Source organism: Fusarium solani, assembly GCF_023522795.1.
Source record: "Fusarium solani strain SB1 chromosome Unknown bctg00000003_1, whole genome shotgun sequence".
NCBI classification, from domain to species: domain Eukaryota; kingdom Fungi; phylum Ascomycota; class Sordariomycetes; order Hypocreales; family Nectriaceae; genus Fusarium; species Fusarium solani.
The window spans coordinates 4,151,190-4,177,855 of record NW_027072154.1 but is presented as its reverse complement, the minus strand read 5'-3'; the positions used below and the strand labels follow the sequence as shown (position 1 = coordinate 4,177,855).

Sequence of the window (26,666 nt, the reverse complement as noted above, 5' to 3'; positions counted from 1 at the left end):
CTGCGACAGTCCAATCGAGGACCGGACATGCGGTCTTGGTCACAGACACCCCCGGCTATCGGTTCAAAGAGGACGGGTAATGGACTGGGGCAGAGAACGCGCAATCATGTGAGACTGGTGTGCAGTTGCTACGGCAAACCCGCAGACGGAGAATAGCTCCCCTAGTTCCAAACTCTACCTGTGGCTGGGGAGGGGGGCGGGCGGCTCCCTAGATCCGATCAGTGGTTTGGTGGTGGCTAGCTGGGAGGCCGCGCGAACGACAATACGAGCGGGCCTAGAACTCGGTCCCCCTCTGCTAGCTTGGTCAGAGCCCGCTCTTTACGATGACTGAATGCTGATGATGGGCAGGGACGGAAAACGTCAGCGAGAATTGAGTTCCTAGAATCTGACGTCAGGTCACCAGAGAGGGGAACAAAGAGGGTCAGTCGGCGATCACCCATATAACCAACCCGACCTACCCTTGCACTCTCTCGTCTAGGTTGGGTTCCCAACCTCACAAGGTTCATGAGCTACTAAACCTCAGCTGTCGCTCGGCTGTGTCGGCCATCCAAGCCATCCCATTGTCAACCAACGCCAAGATAGCCAGCTGACTGTTTGTCTCGTCTTATCTTTTTTCTCCCGCACTCACTCTTTTTGCAGCGAGCACCCTGTCTGTCACCTGCAGAGCAAAGACCCGCGGGTTAATCAATCGATCAGCGAGCGGGTACACTCACTCCACCAGCGGTTTGTTTCGGAGCTCTTGTTGATCCTGCACATCACTCGTCTATTGTCCACTAGTCAACTGACCTTTGTGTCATTGATCTCGAGCCTCTGAGCTCATCCACAGTGTCTCCTCAAACCGTCCAGACCCTCTCCCGGCCGTACTTTTGCACCGCGGGGGCTCAGCTGACCCCATGTGCTGCACGCACTGCACCCCGCTCAAGCCCTGCATCAACGCCCAGATGCTCGAGCACCTTTATAGTAGGAGCTTTTATGCATGCATTGACGGTCAAAAGGCTGAGGCTGTCCTTTTTATGAGTTGTCGACGTTTCACCATGAGCAATTGTTTCAAGCTTTGTGCATTTGCATAAACACTCAGCCTTCATCTCACACCGCCAACACCCGCCCGTAAATGTTAGCGAATAAGCTCGGTTACAGCAAAGGATTGTTAGTTATCTTGACGGTGAGACTGACGGCATTCAACTAAGCACAGCCTGCTGCTGCCGCATTCACTGCTACAGTCAGCCTACATCCGGCCCCAAGCAAGGCTTACAGGCAAAGGCAAGGATAGCCTGATAGCTGCACCAAAAGACCCTTATGCATGCACCCGGTTTCTGACAATTCTTGGCGGGGTTCTTGCATGAACATTCAATTCATTGTGGATTTCGGCCGCCTTCATAGGTCGCATCGTGGTGATTTCTATACGAATGGCACGTCGAGAGTTTCATTTTATCCAGAAACATGAACAAGATTTTCGACTCTCAAGGCAAGTCCGGGCATGTGAATTGATCTTGCCGACCGCGACGGTCCGACTATCCCGTGTCTTTGTCTGCCCCAAGAAGGTACCGAGGTCTGACGATCTCATTCAATCTGTAGACATGGCTGAGACTCGGCGGGAGTCTTTATCCCGAATCTAACATAGCCTTTCATCGCCCCAGACACACTTTATGCCCAGCTGCCGAAGGATTTATAACGGCGGCTTGGGCGACAGTTGCCCCAAGAATGCCAAGTCGTTCTCTGCCGACGTGGGCGGTGTGTCAATAAATGATCGGACAAAGTGCTATTTGATGAGTACTTTGAGGATCGCAAGCGCTTCACTCTCGAGTCTCAGCCCCGAAGCGCATCCTTTTACTGCGGCTAATAAACGCCGAGAGCCCACGGCGCTACTACGTGTAACAAGATGCATCCATCGTCATCCGCTTTCCCAACGTTGGCGCCGTTGCCAACGAGGAGATCCATTAATGGAGTCAAGTGAAACGGTAGAAACAAGAAACCGCATGCCAGCATCAGCCCGTTTTTCCATTACCACCCTCTCACTACCGTCACCAGAAGATGCTTGGCAGGGACAATTTCAACTCTTGTTGTCGCTAAAAATAAAGATCGAAGCAACTCCCTCATTTCCGTCTGGCGCCGTGGATAGCTCGAAGCGTTGAAATGTCCACCCGTTGGAGCATCTTCGACAAGTGATTTGACGGATTCTCCATTCTTGATTCTGGCTTTCATCTTGATAAGCCTTTATCACCAATGCCTAAGTTAACTTCCACACAGATCGATCTTTCAGGGGTGCCTGATTAGCCGTTAATATCGGCGCCGGTGATGGGTAGTCTCATTCAAGTTCCTGGCCCTGACAGGGTTGCAAGATTGACTAGGTAAAGAACGAGCTAGTCGTTTCTTACGCTCCTCGGAAACCAGCCACTCTAAAATTAGAATGATGAGGTGAGAATGGAAAGATTCATAGTCTAGTAGTCTCGCTTATAGTCAGACAGGATCGGGTTGCCAAGCAGGTCGCAGGGTGTCTAGCTCGGGTCCAGGAACTTCAGCCGCCTTGGCTTCAGAACCTTGAGAATATGCCCTTCGGCTCTTCGCTGTGATTGTTAGAACAATTGCAGCCCTCCAAATGGACCTGTTAGTCCCAGCGATCCGTTCTGGAGAGTTACAGGAAGCTTCCTTGGACTGTTAGCTGAGAGCAGTCAACCTTCGCAACCCCCCTACGCTGCCGTACACTTTCACACACACACAAATTTAGATTTAAAACGTTTTTATCATCAAGGGCGGGAGCAGTTTAGGCCTTTTTATTATTAGCATTATCTGCAATGATAGCTTGCCATCAGCCACAAAAGCAAAAGACACAGTTTGTTAATACATGACGGCATTTCCCGCCTGGTTAGAGGATATAGATCAGGCGAGGAACTAAGACAAAGGCCAAAATATAGTCCTATAAAAATACCTGCACAATTGTTCAGATAAGGCAGACTTATGAGTAGATGACTGCACGTTCACAGTCTCATAAATCGTGCGGAGGTTGGGCTAACAGAATATGTGAGCTCGAGGGTAGAGGCACATGGGTTGAGACAAGCGAAGTCTAGTCCATCGGTTTATTGACACGGATTTTCGAACTTGTTTGTTATCAGGTTTCCTATTTTCATTGATTGGGAGGTTACCTTCTTGTCCTTCATTTGGCCAGTTTTTCTTATCTCCTCTAGGGTAGGTATTTTCTGAACTTGGGTGAAAGTCAACGACGAACACAGTCTAATCAGATGCTCACCACCCAACAGTTTCTTCGTCAATGTCGTCTTCTTTGCAACTAGGATGCGACAGGGTATTGGCACGATGAGTCTTCATGATCACGGACTCATGTCCTCACAAGTGGTGTTCCGATATATCACCCGGGATGAGCTACGGGACTGACAAGTGGGCGGCTTTCCTCAAGTCTTTGGATAAGTGACAGGTCGCCTGGCTCGAGACAACTGTTAGTCACCGCTATTGACGACAATCACTTATCTCTCTATTGGCGGAGCCGGAAACATTGAGGCAGCCACGGACACGTCTCCGGTCGATTTGTCGACAGGTAATTGGTGGTGTGGAACGCCTCAAACACTTCAACAGGTCTCGTGATGCAAACGCCGCCGATACCACACCCCAATTCAATATTATCGTGAAAATTTTACTAGATACAAAATCCGCAGCATTCTGCCGAAGCGCTTGTCTTTTCTCGAGATCTATAGACCTTTCTTTGATAATCCTGGCCTCTCTCGAGTCCCAGCCCGGATACGCATAGTGTTAAGGCCAATGACGTCATTCTGTCTCATTCTTCTCCCTTCAACAACGCGCCTCATTCGCCCACAAACGACAGACCTCACTCCCCGAGAGCAGCACCGGGGCTCCTGATAATCCCTCATGTCTGGCCAGACCCCGTCTGGTAGAGACAGGCCTTTGCGCCGTCTGTTGCCGACCCAGGCTATTAGGTCGGGGTCGTCCGCGGTGGGTACTCCGTCGCCGAGGTCGCGGTTGAATACCGTGATTGCGGCCTGCAACGCGTGCCGGAGAAACAAAGCCAAGGTGGTTTGAGTGTCTGTTGACCCGTCTTGCAAAGGTTAATCTAGATCTTAGTGCTCCGGTGAGAGACCGACATGTCGTCGCTGTCTTAATAAGGGCCTTTTATGCCAGTACATTACGTTACCAGGAGAATCACGACTGCAGGCCATTAACCGGAACAACCACGACCTGAAGGACCGAGCAACAGCCCACGAGGAGATCTTCACCCTGCTCAAGACCCTACCGGAGCGCGATGCACAGGACATCTTGAAGAGAATCAGATCCGGCACCGACGTCGAAGCTGTTCTGAACCAGGTCAAGGCCGGCGATCTTTTGCTTCAAGTGGCCCTGGTGCCCGAGACTAGACTCCGATATGAGTTCCCGTATCGATCTGAGATGCCTGCAGATTACGCCCAAGACAACCCGTATCTGGGTTCATTGATTTACGAGGCGGCTTCGCTTTACTCGGCACCACAAACCTCGGAACACGTTTCACCCCGACTTATGACTGACCTGGGCTCTGATGAGCAACAAAGTCTCTACCTGAAGCCTTTTCATGCAGCACATGTTGTTGAGCCTCTTCTCTCTAACGTCAAGCCATCGTTGTGGACTCCAGTGTGCAATGATGATGCGCTCATGCGAGATCTCCTCAGTGTGTTATTTCGCTGCGAATACCAATTCACGGCGGCGTTCCAGAAGGACTTATTCCTGGAAGACATGGCCGCTAGACGAAAAGACTTTTGCTCATCTCTCCTCGTCAACATTGTCCTTGCTTATGCCTGTGTATGAGCTCCTCAACACCATTAATGACCCATCTGATCTGGTCGCAGGTCTGCTACCCGGGCTTCTCGAACCGCGCCGAGTACTGGAACCCCAATACTCTCGCGTACCGCTTTCTTGCAGAAGCCAAGCGCCTCTGGGAGCTAGAATGTCCGGAACCGTGCATCACGACTATACAGGCTGGTATACTCTTTAGCGTCTTTCACAACCTTTGCGGCTTGGATGAGATTGGACAGCCGTACAGGATTCATGCTGTTTCATTAGCTCACGAGCTTCGAATCTTTGACGTGATGGACGTACGAAGTCAAAGAATACAGAACGGTAGAGCATATACGGCGTGGGCTTTGTACATCTGGGAAACGTGAGTGCGTCAACTCCAGAGTTTGCATACGTGTTAATCCTCTTAGCCTCGTCGCTTTCTCCTTCATGCTACCGCCACTGCTCAAGAAGCCCCCAGAGTGGGCATTGCCAGATCCAACACGGAATGCGCAATGGTACGGCGAGATATGGATGAAATATCCGCTGGACAGTGGCCTCTCGCCATCCTACTTTCCTCACATCTTCCGAGCAAGATGTCATTTCCGGATCATCATGAATGAGATTTGCGATGCAGCCTACTCGGAAGGGTCTGGGATAACTCTTGACAAAGCTCATGGGTTTCGTGAGCGACTACAGAGCTGGTATAGAAGTCTACCTCTACCGCTCCAGCCAAGGACCATCGTTCTTCCCGGCCACCTTCAACTTCAGTAAGTATCTAGGACTCAAGTTCATTACCTGACTACAGGCTGGCAGAATCGGTCTTGTTAATACTTAACAGCATTTACTATAATCACCTCTTGCTTACCCTCTACGAGCCGCTATGTGATGTTGAGACAACCCAGCACCCTTCTCCGCAGCAAATCGTTGCTTCTGCCAAGAAATACCTCCAGACCCTCATCCGACTCTACTATCTTCGACACGGATTTGAAGCCATGGATCTATTTATTGTTATTCCCCTTATGCTCACCGGCTACGACTGCATCGATGCCATCGGGGACCAAACACCAGCTACTGAGCTTGAAACCCTGCGATCAACCCTCATATTGATCGCGCAGGGCCTATGCAACCAACGGCGGAACCATTACTTGGCGGAAGCACTGTTCCGGGTTATCCGGGGCCGCATGAGACCACAGGAACTTGCTTTGCTGAGAGGCACCATGAGCCTGGAGGAACAAGAGGCGGTCAACGAACTAGACGAAATGCAGCCTGTTCGGAGTCATTGGCCAGTGAGCGTTGTCAAAAAGCAGGAAGATGTGGATGCTCATATCTTGAAGAATCTTGTCCAGAGTTATGCGTCTCTGAACGTGGAAGAGCATCAGGGACGGACATCTGAATAAGCGCCATGTGCTAATGTATCTTGACTGCACATAGTCTCCTATTTCATCTATCTCTTCGTATCCAGCTGGATTAATGTGAAGGAGGCTAAAACAATCACGCAATGGATCAGTCAGCCTCTGCCCGTATTGCTCAGCTTTACCAAATCACCATGACTCAACCAACACTCCAACGATCTTGATAAAAGACTCGACTGACTCGACCCACAAGGATGTCTTACCGATCTCAACAAAGGACAGCTGCCTCTTCCGGCCGGTCCCGAGACGTGTTGATTCTGCCAAGAGCCCCCCTATTCGGTCCGCCCTTGCCCAAATCTCTTGATCCGCAGAGCCTCGTGCCTTGTTGTTCAGACTCCCGCTGACCTTTCCGCGAATTGTGGGAACTCTTTTGCCGCTCAATTCCGTCGATTGCCGCGTATCTATCAGGTTATACGACAAGGGTAACGTGATGGCCTCATTGCTGATAAGGGGAGTGGGGGCTTTTACTTGGGCCCTTGGCTCGGTATTAAAGGTATTAAAGAGTTTGTCAAGAGTCGTGTTATGAGTGGTGAAAACAGTGATTTTAATTGTGACACATGATCTCTCTGCAATTGCATGTTCTTGTGATTATAAATCGCCATTGATAGTTATCATCCTCAATCTCAACATTCTCAAGTCAACAATCAAGCACATCAACCAACAATGGCACCAAAGGTTGATCTAGCAGAGTATCTCTGGATACGACTCGCTCAACTTGGCCTCGGCTCAGTCCACGGCGTCCCTGGAGACTACAACCTCACCGTCTTGGACTATCTCAAGTCAACCGGTATCCACTGGGTCGGCAACGCCAACGAGCTTAACGCCGGCTACGCAGCCGACGGCTATGCTAGAGTCAAGGGCATCGGCGCTATCATCACTTCTTTCGGTGTGGGAGAACTTTCAGCTATCAATGCCATCGCAGGAGCTTACTCTGAGAGAGTTCCGGTGGTGCACATTGTTGGAACACCCTCGCTTGCCGCCCAGGAGGCTGGAGCTTGCCTGCACCATTCATTGGGCGATGGAAACTTCAAAATCTTTGCGGACATGTACAAGATGGTTACGGTTGCTCAGGCAAACCTCACTGATCCTTCGACCGCTCCTCGGATGATCGATGCGACCCTCAAGGAGTGCCTTCGACAAAGCAGGCCTGTGTACATCCAGATACCTTGCGATATGGTCAAAGTCAAAGTGATGGCTCCCGCATCCCCGATCACTCTTTCATTGCCCAAGATTGATGAGTCATTTGAGCGTGAACTCGTTCATCGACTTGCAACTAGAATTCAAAACAGCAAAAAGCCAATGATCTTAGTTGATGCGTTTGCTGGGAGGTTCGGGACGAAAGACGAAATCAACCAGCTGGTCAGGCTGACTGGTTTCCCCACCCTCACAACTCTTGGAGGGAAGGGCCTTGTGAACGAAGATCTACCCAAATTCCACGGTTCGAGCCTCGGGTTGGCGGGAGAACCAGCTCAACAAGCATGGGCCCAGTCTCGGGACTTGGTTCTTCGGTTTGGTCCCTTGGACTCTGACGCAAACACTTTTGGTTCAACCACCATACCAGATCCTCACATCACGGTAGCCTTTGAGAAGTACTCTATCAGCATGGGCGGCAAGGATCTTCCATTTGGAGGGAACCGCGCTTTGCCTGTCAAGTCTATCCTTAGGAAGCTAGTTGGCCAGCTGAAGACGTGCAAACTTCCTGTCCCAGAACCCTATCCGGAGAAGTGCATCTCGCTTAAGACCATGCAAAAGATGCTGCTCCCACCAGAGAAGGATAGTATCATAGATCAATACTCTTTCTGGCTGCGCGTCTCCAACTTCATCAGGGAGGGCGACATCGTCATGGCTGAAACCGGCACAGCCACACATGGGAGCCAGAGTCTCGTCCTTCCAAATGATACTGTCTTCATCAACTCCTCTATCTGGCTTTCCATCGGATATACTCTTGCTGCATGCCAGGGAGCAGCTCTCGCACAGAGTGAAATGTTTGAGGACAAAACACGACGCCCTGGCCGGACCATTCTATTCGAGGGAGACGGAAGCTTCCAGATGACGGCGCAGGCAGTCAGTGACATCATCAGAAACAAGCTCGACGTAATCATCTTCGTTCTCAACAACAGTGGCTACACGATTGAGAGACTCATCCACGGCCCGAACGAGAGCTACAACGACATTCAGCCCTGGAGAATCCTCGAGGCCCCGGGCTACTTTGGTGCACCCAAGGATGATCCCTCCTACCCTGTGAGGACACTTCTGGCCGAGAATTGGGGTCAACTGAGAGATGCTTTTGAAAATCCGGGACTGAAAGAGGGAAAGGGGCTTAACATTGTTGAAGTCAAGATGGAGATGGATGATGCTCCAAAGACGCTTCGAACATTTGTTGATCGTGTGACTAGAAAGATAAACAGTGGAGAGGCATGAAAAGGAAACTTAGATTAGACGGCGGGCTTCTGTTTTTCAGGTTTTTTTTTTAACAAAAAGTTGATCAATATTATCCTGCAACTGGATGCAAAATCCCAGCTCAGAGCGTTCTTGCACACATTTATGGAGTAGCTTTCCTTCGAGGATGAAGCTCAGCCTGCGGCCTTGCATGAAGCCTTTTCACAACTCGGGCATCAAAAAGGTTTCAGCCCGTTTCAGTGATCTGCGCGTAGAGAGTAGAGTCTAGCTGGTAATGACCTCTGACACTCGGATCTTGGATCATCCTTGGCCAATTCATGATGTCAGATATATTATCCCCGCATCACGAGCCCATGTTGAGACCCTATCAGGCTCAGGATGAACTGAATGGTGTGGCTCAGGGCGCTGTTAAGCAGGCATGATCCTTGAATTGTCATTATGCCGCAAGATCAGGACGGCCTGTGTCTGAGAGTACCTGAATGTGGCAGGTACGATCGACACTTGGTCCGGGTCAAGGCAACGATGGAAGATTGGAGATGCTGTACTCTAAAAAGTGTATTGAAGCTATGGAGTTATTACTCTGCTTCTTGTTACCTCGGTACATGGCGCCCTTGCCTTCCATTAATGCGGCTGACCAGCCGTCGACACCCTCACAGTCGTCTCGTTCTTAACCATGATGCCACCAAAAGCTGAACCAGTCGGGAACTCATCCGAAGAACCATCATGGCCCGGCCCAGTGATTGTAGATGTATTTCCGCGATATCTATCGAGGGCGTGGCTCTCAAAATCTGAGACGGAACCGCGGCCAGCCTCTGTTTCGGCGAGTTGGTGTGTCGAGCTCGACTCGTCTTCATTCCCCTTAGGCAGTGTCGAAAGGCGGATCGACTTTTTGGTTTGGCTTCGGCCGTAGGCTTGTCCGTAGCTATTTGATCCCGAGCCGATGGAGGAGATGGGGTGGGTACAGGTGAAGAGGTAGATACACGCCGGACGAACGGTTGGAAGACAGGCTAGAGGATTGTTAGCGGTTAGGGGGGTTGAGTGGATGACGGAGACGTGCCCGATACAGTAACAAGATTGACCTCAACTGATGCCCAAATAACAATCGTAGAAAGGTTCCACGTCAAATCATCGGAGGTATTATCAAATTCGGTAGAAGCAACGATAATGACCATGGCGGCCACGCAGATACTGTGCCCATTAGCAAGACAAGCCCACCAACTAGACCCTCGACTTACATGATACCAAACAGAAACATGACCATGACGCCTAGCTTCTGTAGTCCAGGCAGCTGCAACTTTCGGATCTGCAGAATGGGCAGAATTAGGATGCAAATATCGAGTATGACATGGACGAGGATAGTCCCGAAGAAGAACTTGGAGTCCTCGATGGCACAGGTTCCTTTCACGGAGGAATCCCAAAACGTTTGAACGGGGATGCAGTGGAAGATCCCCATGAAGGTCTGCAACGGTTAGCTTGGTTGTTTCTATGGCTCTTATGGCTACTGACTCGGATGATGATCCAGATGACGGCGCACGTAAAGAGAATCTGGATCGGGAGCTTGATGCTTGTGACGCGAAACATGCGCCAGTAAAAGCTCAAGATAGAGGCTTTGGCGAAGAAGAGGGCAGAAGCGTACATCAGCTCGGCGATGTAGAGGAGGAGTTTGGTCTGGAAAAGAGCCTTTTCCTTGGTAAGGTGCTTGATGTCCCAGATGTGCAAGCCAAAGCCATTCTGGATCCCTGAAACTCCTGTCAGCACCTTTGCATCTCATTTTCACCTTGGGGACCTACAGATGGGCACAATGACGAGCCAGCCCAGAGCCATGGTCTATGTTTCAGTTAGCAGCAATAGACCAAGACCGACGATAGCAACCTACATAGCACATCAACGCAAAGTAGTCATCCCACCAGAGCCGGATCCTCGTCAGCCGACGACTAACCAGTCGAAGTATCAAGAAGATTGTCGCTGCCACAAAGGTGACAAGCTCTGCCGCCCAGAGGTCTGGCTGCTTGGACGGGATCTTTGTCGAACCCATCGCTGACGACGAACCAAAAAGCAAAGAGATTCTGACACCATCTGAACAAAGAGAAAAAGTAAAAAGACACAGATTAGCGAGACGGGCCCCCCCTCAAATCCTCTGGGTGATATATGACTTGCACGACAGATCTAGTCCCCCAGGGATCGGCATGCGTCTACTCGCACAGAGCCTCTTGCAGGGCACATGCTGGAGGATGCTAACCCGGTCGGCCACAGCGACGGCGATCCTTTTTACCCCCGGAGCCGTTGAAAAACTAGAAAAGTGACAAGAGCGAGTGGCTTTGAGTCGCCGACTTGCCGCAGATGGCGAGCCGTATTTCTCACCAACAAGGATCTGGGATCTCAGGGCGTGTCGATCACTTGTGGGTTCTGCAGGTTCCCCGACTGGCCTATTCCCCTGGCGCTAGAAGGAGCCGCTAATATCATTCATTCAGCTGAGTCTTTGACACTACGCAGCACCAAACCTGGGGTAACATGATTGAAAAGACAACCCTGGGGGCGTCTGCATACGTCGTCTACAACAGATCCTTGGCTGCAAAGCCGTCTGAGTGCTCAGACCTTTCCGGGGGAGGCAACACGCCCTCGACTCATACTTGCGGCGGCCGGTCAAGTAGCACATGTACAATGCGAGGCCTTCAACCGGACCTGCATGGCCTGCCCCTGCGTGCGTACGTGCACGATGGTCAGCGCTAAACAAGCCCTCCCGCCTCAGATTCCTCACACACGTCACGTAACGACGACCTTGTGTTGGTCAGCTCATCAACCACTGCCGCACCCCACGAGTCAGTGCCCGAAGGATCTTGGCCGAGACTGAAGCTGCAGTGGATCATTTGTATTCGTTTGACCATTCGGAACGGACGCATGCTTCGCCCCTCCAGCCCATGGCTTGGCGATCACTCGTCTTCATGACCGTGCAAGATGGGCCTTCTGATTCACCGGCTTTGCTGCTGCAACATTGGATGCGCGTCAGGTCGTAGATCTAAACAAATTTGCTCCTGTGAACCAACAGCTTGGTGCCTGACCTTTTCAAGAGAAAGGGGATGTCTTTGAGCAATTACCGGCGTCATGCAGCCCTGTTGCATCGTCTGGTGTTGGCCTCTGTGAAACGCTCTAGATTATGCATCTGCAGCCATAAAACCAACAGAGAAGTGCAAAGATACTACTCAGCGATGCACTTTGACTCGTTTAGATGAAGCACTTGTGATGTGACTGACTCCGCCACTGATTTCGAGTCTCACGAGGGTTCGAGGAGGGAGAAGAGCATGCATCAGTTTTAAGGAAGACTCGAGGCACGCGACGAAAAATAAGAGGATACGAAAATCAATTTCCACATTTGGCTAATCCATGTGTCGCATCTCGAAGCGCAGAGTGGTGGCTGGAGGTGGCTGTTCCAGAACTAGGATATCCTGCAAGACTAATATTAGATGTGATATTAGGTGTCGACTCGGATATTCTATTATTCCCTGTCCTCTGTTTATGTTCCCACGGGGCAAGATCTAATTAGACTCTTACGTTTATTACAACTCAAACGTTATCGCATGTGCCCTTACAATCCTCTATGATCATATGGTAATTGTAGTCTTAACCAAGGTATGAGCTGCTTGTAACTTGCCTTATAAGTCTATCACTAGTTACGCATCGCTGAAGCTAATTCACTCTCGGCACCTAGGTGTTAGTTATTCTCATCGGGATCCTGCATTGGCTCTTTGCAGCTTCCAGTGGGGTGTCATATACTGCAAATTCAACCCGCTCAAGTGGCTTGTAGATTGCCAGTACATCTTTCTTGGCTTATTGGCTCAATCCTGAATCGTCTATTTCTACTTAATAAGCTTTCCCATGAGCTCCCTCTATGCAATCCAGTGCCATCACATCTCCATTGCCAACTTGCTTCTGGCTCTGAGCTTGTGTCCATACTTGAACATGACAAATGGGATCAGACTCAACCCAGTACCGAACAAGGCCAGAATCAACCCAGCGTACTGGCTCCCAACGTTGTGAAAGAAGGCATTGGCAAACAATGGCGTGACAGCTCCCAAAGTATTCCTCATCAGACCCTGACCAGCAATCGCAGAAGAAGCACTTTCGCCATAGCAGTCGGCCGTGTAGCTATACGTGCTCTCAAAGACAAAGTAGATACCGAATGCAATAGGCGCAAGCCCGATGACTGGACCAACCCACGATAGGAATGCGTACTGCGTAAAGCTGTAGATGAATAGCCCGATGGGGAGAAAGACGGCGCCGTACATTGCACCGTAAAGACGTGCTTCAGGTGTGACTTTGACGTTGGGATCCTCGACGAGACGATCGAACTTGCGCATCTGTAGATGATGTGCCAGCCAGCCAAGTGTGGTGCCAACGCAGAGGGATATGTATGGAAGACCGCTTACACCCTCGGACCAGCCATGCTTCTCAGTGAATGTAATTGGGATCACTGAGAGAAAGAGAAAGACTACAGCCCAGCAAAAAGCGATCCAAAGACCAAAGGCAAAGACCACAGGCTCGGTCACCAACATGTGGATAGCCTTGACGGAGCTTGCTTTCAGCATAGACTGGAGACTCGGCGTCAGAATATCGCCCGCAGACACATATCTCTCATCACCAGTGGCCTTTCGCAGTGCTTTGGCTCGTTTATGGAGAGCAACACCGCCACGGGTCTCGGGGAAGAAGAAGAAGATGGCGATGAGCAGGGGGATATTTGCCAGGCCTTGGATCCCCTCGATCCAGCGCCATCCGATGGCCTGGTCAATGAACCCGGCGTAGATTGGGGCAGCAACTGTCCCAAAGATGGCGACGTAACTAAACATGGCCATAGGCCGACTGCGATGGTGAGGCTCATACATGTCGTCAAACGTCCCGCCAACCAGGATCGTGCCCACACAGCCGAAAAGCCCGAGCAGGAGTCGAAGTCCGATAATCGTCTCGATATTCTTGGCGAGCGCCAATCCGATGAACAAGAGCGAGAAGCAGAGAAATGACCCTGCGTAGACGACTTTGCGACCCACGAGCTCGCAAAAGGGGGCGAGCACCATGGGTGCTACTGCACAGCTGATGTTGAAAGTGAAGAGGCCGAGTTGGCCCTGGATGTTGGAGGCGTTGAGGTCGGAAACCATGCTTCCTATGCCAGAGCTGTACGCCGTGGTTGCAAGGCCGATGAAGAGCGTCATGAGGTTGAGAATGGTCGAGATGGATCGTTTATACCACGGGTTCCAGTTGAACGGGTTCTCCTTATCACCTGTGGCAAACCCCAGAACGATATATTCCTTCCCATCCTCTTGAAGAACCTCAGTCAGCGTGAGAGGCATGTCAATGTCGACAGTGGTGATGGGGCCGCAGTCTGCATCAATGTCCTCGTTGTTGCTGTCGACATATTTGCCCCCCACAATACGACCGGCTCGAGATCGGGGTTTCTCATTCTTTCCATCTGATTCGGTTGCCTCGGGGTCGGAGTGTTCTTTGCTCCATGCACTGTTGGCCTTGGACGGGACAGCTGTCGAGTTCCGCCTTGAGGGGACGGCAGTTGAGTTTCGTCGTGACGGTCCGTATGTCGAGTTTGCTCTCGAGTTGGCAAAGAAGCTAGTCGGTCTTGAAGCTGAGGGAGAGCCTAGGGGCGACCCTGGCCTTGATGTCGGCGCAGAAAACGAAGGGAGGTAGTTCGACATGGTGAGTTGGTTGTGAAGGGGTGTGTGGAGTCAAAGGTGATATGATGTAGGGAAGAGGTAGGTTGTTTGTATTTATCAGCCATAAAAAGTACGATGACATTATTGTCCCTCAAGATCTTCATCTCTTATCGTCAGGTTCTGTGTTGTCGGACCGGCTTGGCTGTCGTGGTGGAGCTGCAAGATGTGGTCCACTATGTCACCATGAATCCGCCGAGAGCAGTGGGTTGAGCTGGAGCACGGCGTTGGGGATTTCGTGTCATAAAATCCAGTCCTAGTTTCACTATATTCCTGCTTGTATAGCTCAGATACATTGTCTCTGAGCCAATGCCGCATCATCAACTCACCAGCTCGCCTGAACCCAAATTCCAACTCCTATACAGACCATTATCAACCACACTTGAGCCTCAAGTGGAGACCTCACCGACACGGTCGCATCTCGGAGCCAAACTTTTCAGACTAGGGAAACAAGACGGCGGAAGCGACGGAGCGGGTCCCAGATGGAGAAGACTATGACGTCGAGGTGTGAGGACTCGGTGAGACTCGGGCATCTAGCGCGAATGATAACTTGCCTCACTGAAAACTCTATCTCTTTAAGAGAGGGATGGTTAGTAATTTCATTATTTCACGTAGTGGGCCTGTATTCCCGAGTCTTGTAGTCTATCATCTGACGACCCCCGAGAGTCCTGCCAGAGAGCACATGCTGACGGGAGTTTAGAAATGAACTTTACAGCCCTGTGTCGCCGTATAAATTCGATGGGATAGGCACTCATGGCGCTCGCTTTGAAGAAGTCAATTTTATGCTTGTAGCTCACAAACGAAATGGCCGTAATCCTGACGCCTAATACGTGCAGGTGGTTGCTTTGCCTGTCGAGCATCGCAGTGCCAGACGCAACCTCGGAGCCATCGTCGAAGACAGTGTCGCCTACGCAAGCCTCGGGATCGGGTCCGCGAACACGACCTGTAATCTGCAGAAAGTAGCCAGTGACCCAAAATGCTCTAATCTTATTGCCTTTGAGCGTCTACAGCGTCGTAAAGGAAGAACAACGCAAGCTGCAAACTGCTACCCTAGGGCTAGTTTTAGAGCGTACCTGGTCCCTCCATCTTTAAAGTTTATATCTATTTCAGACCAATCTTGTCTTATCTTGAACAATTTTAGGGACGGCTCTATAACCTGTCGTGATACTTGTCTCTCCGTCTGGCAATAGTCCCAGGAGTTCCGTAGGCTCACGGTAGGCCATCTTATCTGTTGATCGCGTTGAAGCACCCACGCTTCCGCAACTTAATCGAGGCTCTTGCCTATATCGCATTGAGCATGCCGGCTAGAACAGTACACAAAATGTCCTGGAGCCATCTGTAGAGAGAGACGAGGCTTGTTGAGTACCTAGGTAAGCTAAGCTTGTTACATTTTAATGAAAAAGCGCTGTATCAGTTCCGGGATACCTTATCAACTAGATGAATAGCTCCTTTTCATATAATACCTTCCAGTATACATCGGTATTATAATTTTCATAATGAATATCCAATAGTTTGGACGTACTTAATTCGCTCAAGTACGCAGCCTTATTCCAAACATTGCGCCTCTTCAATCGTTGGCCCACGTGCGCTTCGCCCCGACACAGCCCCATCTGCTTTGCCACGATGTCGACCTTGTCATCAGCACAGCCTGAGTCCAATGTAGATCTCAGGTTTTGATAACCTTCAACGACTCCAGGTCATGCAACAAGGCACTTGGTCTACCTTTCGCAATGTCTGAGAAATTCAAAGCCCTTGAAACCAGGCCCTCCCTTGACTCCGAGTCCGAGGCTGGCCCGTCAGCGCCCAACGAGGCACCACCACCATCCTTCCAAGAATCCGTCGAGAACGACGCCGCAGCTTTCAAAACCCAGTTCGCATGCGTCGAGATTCGCCCGTCGGACCGTATCAGGCTCATCAATTTCGATGAGACCGACATATCGGCCGTGCATCAGGTGGTGAGGACCACCTGGTCTAGGGGCATCGACAGGGTCCGGCCCTTCGGTGAATCGAGAGAGATGAAGCTCCATGGAACTCCTTGGAGCTATAGATCCAACGGAGACGACGATTCTCGACGACTGCTGCTGCGTATTATTGAATGTTTGCACGACATTGGCTGGGTGCTCCAGTCTGCCTTTGACATTACCAAGAACTCATCAAGCAGAGGTTTGCACTGTGATTAAACTTGAAGTATCAGGGCTTACAAGTACATAGACAGCCTGGTATTCCGGAAGCAAGAACCTGCACCTTCGCCCTGCGACTGGATAGCCGTCTCATTCGATAGTAATGACAAGCTCAAGATAATCGGCTCCCCGCCGCCAGAACTAGTCACCCGGCTTCTCCAGGCCTTTAGCGTTGAGATCCAGAGACACGAGGCGACGGCGGACCGCGTCAAGATCAAGTTTTGGGGCCATCCGTGGACGCCCTCGGGCCAGGATACCGTGACGACGAGCCTCAAGCTCCTGTCGCTTCTCGAAGTGCTCGAGATCTGCGGCTTCACCCTCTACGGTACCGTCGGCGCACGACACGAGGACGATACCGCCTCGGCAGACATCATGGTTTGTCAGCGGCAGAAGGATTGGATACCGGGGGCGCCGATTTTACATCGCTAGGCTGGATGAAGGTGTTTGTAGCTTGGCGCTTTTTGATTGCCGCCGCTCAGGGCTGAGGTTATTTGAGACCTCACAGAATTCCAATTGCACTTCAGTTGGAAATGCGACCGTTCGTATTGTTCCCAGTTTGGTCGGTTCCCTTTCACATGGTGCTTCTTCGGAGCGGCCCCGGCCGGGTGGGGCGCCATCGGACTCTGTCCGGCCTGGCTTCTCCGCACAATACAAGACCCTGCCAAGTCTATAGGTGGGTGGGCAACGCATTGCGTCTAACTAAAGCTCTAAATTTGCAAAATATTTCGACATCGGTCATTGATCTCATCGTACCGCTGCTTGCAGTCTTCCTGACACCTCGTTATCTCGATCCAAACATGACTTCACAGCGCCCTAGTTTTGACTCTCTCTCCCTCGACAAGAATGGCCCGCATGGCAATGCATGGGGTCTTTGGGGTCCCGATGACCAACTCGGGACGCTGAATCTTCTGACAGATGAAGTTGTTCGTAAAGCGGCCGAGGAAAACATCAAGACAGGCTCTAGAGTGTCGTTGAAGTAGGTGGACAAACAGGCATCGACTTGTCTAGTGACGATCTTGGCTAACCTCGGCAACACAGTTGGTCGATGACTGGGGCATCATATCCCAAGTTTGCCCGCAAGCTTCTTGACTTGCACTTGATCAACAAGGCCCCTCTCAAGCATGCGCATGACGACGAGGTATAGTGGCAGATGACGAGGTGCAGCTGCAAGCTGATACCTTCACAGTGGACGTTCAACTCTCAGTGCAGCTCACAGTGGGATGGATTCCGGCATTATGCCTATCAAAATGAAGGGGTCAGTATTTCTTGTCCTTGACTAGTCTCATTCAAGCTCAACTCAGGCATTAGCTGTATTACATGGGTCGCACTGCCGAGCAGTTTGCCGCTTCGGACCAGCCAAATAGTATTCATCGTATGTCCCGAGACTCCGCAATATAAAGACTCAACTAATACTTGAATTACTAGATGTCTCAGTGAAGGGTATTGCTGGCCGCGCCGTCTTCATCGACTGGTATGCATGGGCTCAGAAACAGGGCTTAAAAGTGGACGCCATGTCTTCTCACGAGGTTCCATTTTCCGAACTGGTCGAAACCCTCCAGTTTCAGGGTATGGATCTTGACGTTTTCAGGCCTGGCGATATTATCGTCGTTCGCTTTGGGTATCTGGAGCAGTATGAGAACATGAGCCAGGAGAAACGACAACACCTCGACAATCTCTACAAAACTCAGAAGCCCGACAACATTGGCCTCAAACCATCCGAGGAGCTCTTGCGTTTCCTATGGGATAGGAAGATTGCTGCCATTTGCGGTGACTCGCGCTCTTTGGAAGTATGGCCATGCAATGATGTCGAATGGCATCTGCATGAGTGGCTCTTGGCTGGCTGGGGCATGCCCATTGGAGAATTGTTTTACTTGGAGGAACTTGGGAAAATGTGTAGTTCCTCAGGGCGATACAATTTCTTCATGTCAAGTTCTCCGATGAACGTGAGTCTCGACAAAGAAAGGTTCTGCATGAAACATGATGCTAACTACAGCGATAGGTACCGGGTGCCGTAGCGAGCCCACCGAATGCACTTGCGTTTTTCTAGGACCACAAGATCGAGAAATAAGCACATTTCGACGCCTGTAGACTTGAAGTAGCTTCTTTATGTCCTAGTGCTACTTTGTGGCTTGTCGTCATACCGACATGGTGGTTCTTTGTTGTCGTAGAATGACATGTCGAGCGCCACTTCTAATGACTGTCGGCCAAGCGAACCAACAACCTTCCATATAATTCATTGAGAGGATGACTTACTGACATCAGCTAGTCTTATGTGTAAGTTATATATTAACTTGCCGAGCATCCTTTGGGGCATAAAAGCTACCGGGCAAATAAATCTTTGATAGAACCAAGTCGTAGTATGTATTGACTGTTTGCTCGTTTTAAAACGTGCAAATGCTAACTAGCTCTAAAACCCACACCCTACCCTTGCGCGGCATCTGCAAGAGTGGAGGGCGTAACCTGTTACAGAGTATACTGGTATAATGGACTTTTCTCTCCCATAGAGTCAAGCTCCTCCTGAGAGTACCTTTGACGAATATCGACCTCGGAAACCTGTGCCTTGGCCTTGTTGGACCTCCAGAGGAAGAACTCCATGACTAGTGCTGTAATCATACCAAGGCAGATGATCCCCAGAGAAGTGCCGTATCCGGTGGGATATCGGGGACCCTCTCTGTCCAAGAAGATGTTTGTTCCGATGATACCTAAAGAGTCATGTTGGTTCGAATCTTAAATATGTGAGAGAGGTGACTTACTGCCAAGATTTCCAGCTGCCAGAAGCCAAGCAAGACCAATCGACCTCTTCCATGAAGGGGCCAGGTTATTGCCCGTCCAGGCACTGATGCCGGGAAGAAGTGGGTAAATACCAATCTGGGCCAGCACCACACCCGTGTACATGGCCGGGACGCTGTCGGCCACGTTTGCAGAGTACTTGAACAGGACAGACAAAGCGACCAGCAGAACAGACATGGGCCCCACGATGAATGGCATGCGCCAGGAGAACCTGTCGGAGAATCTGCCGGACAGCCACGCCGAGATGCCACCGCAGACGTAGGGCGGCATCGTCAGCAGCTGAGACTGCGCCGTGGAGAATCCGAGCTGCTTGATGATCTGCGGCATGGTGAACTTGAAGGCCGCGTTGGGGACAGAGTTGGCCCACGCCAGAATGATGCCGAGGAGGATCTTCCAGTCAACCATGGTGCGGAACAGCAACTTCCACGAAAACTTGTCACCCTCTTCAGTGCTGGCTCGCACACCAGACAAACGCAGCCGCAAGTCGATGAAGCGCTTCTCATCATCTGAGAGCCACTTGGCTCGTTCGGGAGTATCAATGATCAGCAACGGCATGACCAAACCGGCTGCGACTGTAATGGCACCCTCAAGGAGGAAGATCCAACGCCAGCCAGCAATGCCCCTGGCACCATCCATGCGGGCGATACCAAAGGCGAGGAGGCCACTGAGAGCGCCCGAGAATGCCGAGGCAGTGTAGAAGATGGCCAAGCGCTGCTGGAGTTCGTGTCGAGGGTACCACGTCGAGACGATGTAGACTGCTCCAGGGAAGAAGCCAGCCTGGAGTCGAGATCAGTCACGGTGACCAAATATGTGAGGTAAGAAGATAGCCAAAGGACATACCTCGAAAACTCCTAGGACAACACGGCAGGCCACCAGGCCGTGAAAGTTCTTGACGACGCCCATGCAGGTCATGACGATACCCCAAGCAATGATGAGGAACGAAAGCCAAATGCTAGGTCGAACTTTTTTAAGAATGATGTTGGACGGGATCTCTGAGTCTGCATCAGTCTTGATCGACGTCAAATTTCTTCCTCAAGCCTGCCTTACCAAAGATGATATAGGGCACAAAAAATATGGTGCTCGCAATATTGTACTGGTTACCAGTCAAACCCAAGTCTTTATCCATGCCTTCAATCTTTGCATTTCCAATGTTGCCTCGGTCGATATGTGCGAGAAGATAGAGGACAGCCATGATGGGGATAAGACGGAAGTCGATCTATCTCGTTAGCAACAAACCTCCTTCTGATGAACAGTCATAAGCTTACCTTTCTGACGACCTTTTTACCAGCCTGACCTTCATACTGGTGCATAAAGTCTGCATCTTCAGGTGACAAGCCAAGATACGGGTTCGCCGCGTGCTCGACAAACTTGTCATCGGCCTTTTCGATTGCTGCAGTCTGATCTTTCTCCATTGTGAACGAATATGACCTACGGAAGAAGGACGCTTTGGCTCTGGCTCTTCCTGGTCTCAACCGACGACATGTTTAAATGTTCAAGTATCACGGGACAAAAACCTTGTGAACCTAAGCCCAAACCGTCACGACTCCTAGTCCCTGGACTTCGGACCTGCTCCGCCCCATGTGTTCGGTTCCCCAGCCTCAAAACTAAACCCCGTGGGGTTCCCCCAAGCCCGGGGTTAATTCCTCAGCTAATGCATGACTCGGGCGTCCCATGCAAAAATGGCTGATTCTGCCGGCCCGAGAGCCGGAATCATGGTTTCGGACGTTGTGGTCGGGGTGGCAAAGGCCATCGGACTTCCTCCGGAGGATCACGACATGTATGCTACCTGTGGGTTTGTTAGCTTCATTGTCCAGCCCATGCTTGCTGTTCCTCTCCTCTCTCGCTCTTGCACGCTCTAGCGGCTTTTTCTGTCCCCCAGACCGCCAGGGTAATTACCTACATCGTCCGACACGGACAGCTTGGTGGGTAATGGACGTAGCCTCTCCGTCTTTACATCTTCGCAGTTGCACCACTCCTGGCCGCTGGGGCGATGTAACGAGCCGCCTGTCTGGTTCAAGTGTTTCGATCTTGACAAGAATTCCATTCAAAACACTTAACCATGATGTATATCCTGCAGTTGTGGCTGATGCTCTCCCTTACCTTCGCTACACTGATTACTACTCCTTCATCGCAGCATTCTTCAGATAAAAGGGCTATCTAGCCAGCGAGGAAGATGAGGTGAAACAAGACCATTCCGAACACTTCTGACATCGGTGTTCTAATCCACTTATTCAACTGCAAGAGCAACCTTTAGTAAAAGACATGCTTTATATCATATAAATAATCATCATAGATCGTCTATTGTATACTATCTTGCGCTGCGTCTTCGCGCACCCCAACACACTCATCCAAGGCCAAGTAGTCTAGCCATAAGTAATGCTTGCTCTGTCGCACTCGGATACTGTCACGGCTGCAAGAAATAGCATCGATCTAAAATTTTCGCATTGTAATGCCTCTACCCTTCTATTTAGTTATGGATAGGCACGTAATACCACGTACATCCAACCCTCCACCTAGAACAAGCCGAATCTCAACCATGGCAATCTCCCTTGTCCGGGGCACACCAACACATAATAGCTATAGAAGCACTACTATCATGGCAAGGTTATGACTTAGCCTTTACTCTTAGCTTGCATATCTCCATCCCTCAGGCTCCCCAGCAGCTTCCTCCGCCTCCTTGAGCGCCTTGTTCTTCTTGGCGCAGTACCATTTGGTGACCAGAACCAGAATAACAGTAAGGCCGCATCCCGCGATGATGGCGCCGCCGCCGGTCTGGTAGTAGGGCTCCTGATTCCTCAGAAAGAAGTAGGGCGTGAACCAGTGAGAAACAGACGAGACGCAGTTGGCATAGGCAATGAGAGCAGCACGCTTAGTGCGGGGACGTGGAACGACGGTCGTCTCCCAAGAGATTTGAATCTATGTCCCGATAGTCAGTCAAGAGGTTCTGCCAAGAGGTATTCCGGTCTATACTCACGTTGAGACCAACAAACGGACCCACGACAAGGAGGACCATGCTAAAGTACCGAGCCCCGACGTTGAGGGTGGTGATCATGACGGCACAGCCAACCAGCGTAAAAAGAATAGGCACTATGATGTGGTAACCGTGCTCCAGCCTTCGACCAGAAGACCACGAGATGGCCAAGGTGACAAGAAAGGCGATAATGGGCGGGGGCGCCTGAATGAGATATGTGGCATTGTCGTGGAAGCCAAGCGTAGCGACAATCTTGAGATAGCCATTAGTATTTCCGAGCCTGAAAATATGCCTTGTCTCTAACTCACCGAAGGGAAAAAGTCCTTGTATGACTGGGCAATGATCAAAGCAAAGTGAATACCCGCAAACAAGTGCGAGAAGGGATCCTTCATAGCCATCCATACGCCTCCCCAGTAGTCGCCCGTATCGTCTTCGGAAAGGCCACCAGCAGAGACCGCCTGCCGATACTGTGCCATGGCGGCCTCCTCCTCCGTGATGAAGTAGGTTCCAGTCGAGTCTGGAAAGTTGGGGATGAACCAGAAGCTGACTATGGCAACAAGAATGCTCACGATGCCTAAGGTGCAATGTTAGCTTTCTAACCACCTATCTAGCATCTATGCGCCTAGAGCATACCTTCAAGGAGAAGAAACCATCGCCACGCCGTGAGACCCGCAATCCCGTCCATATTTGTCAAGATCCCAGCCGCAAGGAGGCCAGACAGGGCTTGTGAGATGGTGTTTCCAGCGTGCCAGATGCCCATCCTCAGTGGCGACTCATGCTTTGTGTACCAAGACGAAGTCATCAAAGAAACGGCGGGCACAAACGGACCCTCCGTGACGCCCACGATGAACCGGCAGAGGATGAACCCCCAGCCCCGTGTAATGGCGGGCATGCAGATTGTCGTGGCGGACCAGGCAAGCATGCAGCAGGGCATAAGAAGGCGAGGGCTGCCCTTGGCCATGATGACGTTGGCGGGGATCTGAGAGATGATGTATCCGACGTAGAACATGGAGATACCGGCAGACCACATTGTGTCCGACATGTGGAGGTCTTCTTGCATACCTGCCAGTCGGGCGTTGGAGACGTTGATGCGGTCAAGGTAGCTGAATGACAGTCAACAGTTGACTCTATTTCACAAGGGCAGGATACTTACTTCATCAACAACATGGCGGTTACCATGGGCAAGAATTTCCAGTCAAGTTTTCGAACAAGAGATTTCTCAATGACCTTCAACTCTTCAGGTGTCTTGTTCCGGATCAACTCATACCTCTCGAGGATGGCATCGTGCGGAGGGGCGACCTCCTCGAACTCGACGTTGTCTTTGATGTCGAGTGATGCGTGCTTGGAGCGAACTGAGCCAGTCATTATGCCCTGTCTTGAGATGGACTCTGGGTGTTGTTCCAACAAGTAGAATGTGGTGTCGAGAGGGCGTGGCGAACAAAGGGACAAGACGTTGATGTCCTGAACAAACCCGGAGACGACCAGAGAACGAGGCCAGTCTTATAACCTTTCTTGCCAGACCGATCTTATCCCCTCGTCACCTAGCCAAGTTGAGAACAGGAAGTCTAGGTTGCGAGCTCAGCAATCTCTTCCTCATACCCGCCCCCCTTCCCGCAGCCCACAACCGATTCCCCCGCGCCCCCGCGTTTCCAGGTTGAGGTTAAGTCTGGGGTGCGGGGTGGCGGGAGCCCGTCGGACACAAGCCGCCAATCAGCTAGTGAGGATGACAAGAGACGGACTTGGCCCGAAGATGGATCTCAGCACCTCGTATTGAACACTCTGGCCCTTGTCCTAGACTGAATGACGGTGTGGTGTTGAGCTGTTGTCTAGGCCCTCCGAGGTCATCTCCGGAAACCAAGTGAGGGGAAATCACCAGGAGATACGACTCTGCCGTACGACATCCAAGGTTTCCAGGATGCAGCCATGCGCTTCGGGGCGAGCCATGCTCACAAGGCATCTCAGGAAGCACGAGCCTCCCCCAAGTAGCAGCGTTGGATGAACCGGCGTAGATGCCCAGGAAGACTTGTCGGTATTGTGTCCTGATAGTCTTGATGAGACTTGATATGGGTCAACACACCGGAGTCATCCCTATTAATCATCAACACTTACCTGATCCAGGCCTGCCATCATCTTGGTTGAAAGCGCCAATAGAAACTGCTGAAACGTTCCCAGAGCAGAGAATCGTGACGAATACTGCGTAAGCACAATCGATGCTTTGCTAACCACCTCGAATATCTGCGCCAGACCCTGCTGATTCGTGGCTGAAGCCCGTTGGGCAAGGCACACGTAGACCACTGCCGCTGATAACGCATCGTAAGCATCCAGAAACGAGCCTCTTTCCAGGGCCCGCCCCGAGCGGTCGTATAGTTTCTCAATCAACCGCTTACACGAACTTATAATATCGGCTTCGACGTCGGCCCAAGTTCCGAGGTAAAGTTGAGAATGGCTTTCGTCGGGGCGGACGGGGTTGGCCATCAGTATCAACGCTCGGCAGGCGAGTTGATCTAAGTAATCAAAGGGCAGCTCAAGCTCAGAGGCTGCATTTTCCGTGTTGGGCGGAAATTCTCTCCAGAAACAAAGATTGCTGTAAGAGAAAAACAACTCAGTTTTATCGGTATTTCGTAGATCCGAGATGAGCTGAGCATGAACTATCAAGTGCCTGCTAAAGTTGAGCTTTGCTTTGACAAGTTCCGGAAGGGCTGCTTCATCAACCTCGCCTTCTGTGGGGATCTGGAACATCATAAAATCAGAACAGCCCATCATCACAACTCAGACCTTACCGAAACAGATATGTCAACATCATGTATGCCAAATGGCCGATCCATCGACGAGGCCAATGAGCTTTGAAGAATTAGCTGATGATTCCATGTTGAACGCGGTGAACTTGCCGATCCAGAAGGTAGATGCTCCAAAACAACCACTCAGCCCGATAGATGCTATCCCTCCCAAGCCTAGCCTGTGGAACAGAGTCTTTGTGGAGCCCAATAGCTATACAGGTCGTCATAGTCACCCCCATGAGATGCCAGGTAGATCCACCGGCTGGACAGAACATTGAGAAGACAACGAGCAGAAGCATGCAATGCAATGCGTCGAGTGGCTCCTGTGATCGAAAGATGCGCGGCAACAACTTGACAGCGGCAGCATGTAGACTCAGTGCTAAGGTCGAAAGTCTTGTTGCCTCAGCAGACATCATGATGCCGATGGATATAGCAAGATACGTGTTGAAGTGAGGTAGTCCACCAGCACGTGCAACCTGGCCTTCGAGGACTATCACTGCCTCGTATTGCTCCATTAGACGATCCTCGTCGATATATGGCAGGAAGACACTCCATTTTAGGAATTGGCTGATATATGCTCTGGTAGAATGTCGGGTTAGAGAGATGAGATGATCTTCCATGACAAAGGCCGGTTGAGAGGATGAAGCCCTGGAGGGATTGTGCCCATCTACAGCCAAAGCCGCCAAGATGACTTCTGGCATGGCAAGCTTGTTAAGCACATCACCAGAGTATACTCTAGGCTCAGCCATGGCCTTGTTGGACAATAGCCCAATGGCACTCATGGTATCCTGAACGGACGAGTCCTCCTCGCTCGGGCCCTGGGCCGGTCCCGTTGTGTAGACTGAGGGCATAGAGACATCATTGGATCGATGGCTTCCCCCATCATGCGGTAGGAGAGTATGTGCTACTCCGGATGGGCGTCGTGTGGGTCGAGCACGCCTGCTCTCTGACGCCTGAACATGGCGCTCAAGCTCGGCGATACGACTTTGAAGGCATTCAACGTACCTATCAGGTGTGAGCTACTATACTATACTCAAAGAAAGAGAAACGCAGCATCTAACCCATTGATCGTGGCATGCGTCAAACCTGCATCCTCAGCTGTCAAGTCGACCTGCTGGGAACGCGCCACACACTCAACGCCAAGGTCCGCACATGCGGTACAAGCAGGGAGCAATCGATCACACTAGGCATGTCTAGTTAGCGTATAATGCTGACAGGGTTAAAACGATGGCCGAATACCTTTTGCTTGCGTTTCCAGCAGCGCTCGCAGGCCAGATTCCGCTTGGTCGGCGTCGGACGCGAAGAATCCGGGCTTCTGCTTGTCGTCGTGGATTCATTCATGACGCCGAAGGTATCGGGCCGATCAGTTGCCATATCCGCCTATAGGAGCAACATGTGAAATAAGAGATACCACGGACCGAGTCCGAAGACGTGCGTTCAGTCGGCGGATGAGAATGGGGATGGGTCCAGGTTAGACAGGGTGAGGATATGGGGAAGACTCGAGTGTTTATCGGACAGTGTCCGGAGGTCACGTGTAGGGTAAATGGATGCCACCTAACCACAAAAAGAAACCTCACCTTCAAATCATTGATGTCGTTGAGTTCAATCGAGGCACATTTTCAGTTAATCCTTCAAATTCCACTAGTGATAAG

The 26,666-nt window shown here is 51.1% G+C and overlaps 8 protein-coding genes across 8 annotated transcripts; 3 read left to right on the top strand and 5 right to left on the bottom strand.

The window, feature by feature from the left end:
* Positions 1-3,876: 3,876 nt before the first annotated feature.
* MRS44_006908 (uncharacterized protein) lies at positions 3,877-6,170 on the top strand (the record flags this gene model as incomplete). Its single annotated transcript, XM_065621920.1, has 5 exons — positions 3,877-3,898; positions 4,163-4,797; positions 4,845-5,155; positions 5,202-5,540; positions 5,612-6,170. The coding sequence occupies 5 exons, from the start codon at positions 3,877-3,879 to the stop codon at positions 6,168-6,170; spliced, it is 1,866 nt and encodes a 621-aa protein (XP_065477992.1).
* Positions 6,171-6,848: 678 nt separating this feature from the next.
* MRS44_006907 (uncharacterized protein) lies at positions 6,849-8,606 on the top strand (the record flags this gene model as incomplete). The annotated part of the gene is made up of 1 exon (XM_046274484.2): positions 6,849-8,606. One exon carries the CDS (start codon positions 6,849-6,851, stop codon positions 8,604-8,606), a length of 1,758 nt encoding a protein of 585 aa, XP_046139464.2.
* Positions 8,607-9,206: 600 nt separating this feature from the next.
* On the bottom strand, positions 9,207-10,620 carry MRS44_006906 (uncharacterized protein; the record flags this gene model as incomplete). Its single annotated transcript, XM_065621919.1, has 7 exons — positions 9,207-9,507; positions 9,579-9,592; positions 9,665-9,773; positions 9,821-10,044; positions 10,092-10,324; positions 10,376-10,412; positions 10,462-10,620. The coding sequence occupies 7 exons, from the start codon at positions 10,618-10,620 to the stop codon at positions 9,207-9,209; spliced, it is 1,077 nt and encodes a 358-aa protein (XP_065477991.1).
* A 1,867-nt stretch (positions 10,621-12,487) lies between these two features.
* MRS44_006905 (uncharacterized protein) lies at positions 12,488-14,281 on the bottom strand (the record flags this gene model as incomplete). Its single annotated transcript, XM_046270368.1, has 1 exon — positions 12,488-14,281. The coding sequence occupies one exon, from the start codon at positions 14,279-14,281 to the stop codon at positions 12,488-12,490; it is 1,794 nt and encodes a 597-aa protein (XP_046139466.1).
* Positions 14,282-16,026: 1,745 nt separating this feature from the next.
* On the top strand, positions 16,027-18,523 carry MRS44_006904 (uncharacterized protein; the record flags this gene model as incomplete). The annotated part of the gene is made up of 9 exons (XM_046278100.2): positions 16,027-16,459; positions 16,508-16,851; positions 17,032-17,149; positions 17,242-17,452; positions 17,515-17,614; positions 17,663-17,731; positions 17,785-17,848; positions 17,902-18,419; positions 18,476-18,523. 9 exons carry the CDS (start codon positions 16,027-16,029, stop codon positions 18,521-18,523), a joined length of 1,905 nt encoding a protein of 634 aa, XP_046139468.2.
* A 416-nt stretch (positions 18,524-18,939) lies between these two features.
* Positions 18,940-20,678, bottom strand: MRS44_006903 (uncharacterized protein; the record flags this gene model as incomplete). The annotated part of the gene is made up of 5 exons (XM_046279260.2): positions 18,940-19,178; positions 19,230-20,043; positions 20,107-20,258; positions 20,314-20,482; positions 20,532-20,678. 5 exons carry the CDS (start codon positions 20,676-20,678, stop codon positions 18,940-18,942), a joined length of 1,521 nt encoding a protein of 506 aa, XP_046139469.1.
* Positions 20,679-21,891: 1,213 nt separating this feature from the next.
* On the bottom strand, positions 21,892-23,602 carry MRS44_006902 (uncharacterized protein; the record flags this gene model as incomplete). The annotated part of the gene is made up of 5 exons (XM_046271967.2): positions 21,892-22,182; positions 22,241-22,489; positions 22,546-22,811; positions 22,871-23,340; positions 23,391-23,602. The coding sequence occupies 5 exons, from the start codon at positions 23,600-23,602 to the stop codon at positions 21,892-21,894; spliced, it is 1,488 nt and encodes a 495-aa protein (XP_046139470.1).
* A 349-nt stretch (positions 23,603-23,951) lies between these two features.
* Positions 23,952-26,355, bottom strand: MRS44_006901 (uncharacterized protein; the record flags this gene model as incomplete). The annotated part of the gene is made up of 5 exons (XM_065621918.1): positions 23,952-24,284; positions 24,347-24,967; positions 25,248-26,019; positions 26,076-26,197; positions 26,254-26,355. 5 exons carry the CDS (start codon positions 26,353-26,355, stop codon positions 23,952-23,954), a joined length of 1,950 nt encoding a protein of 649 aa, XP_065477990.1.
* Between the last annotated feature and the right edge of the window lie 311 nt (positions 26,356-26,666).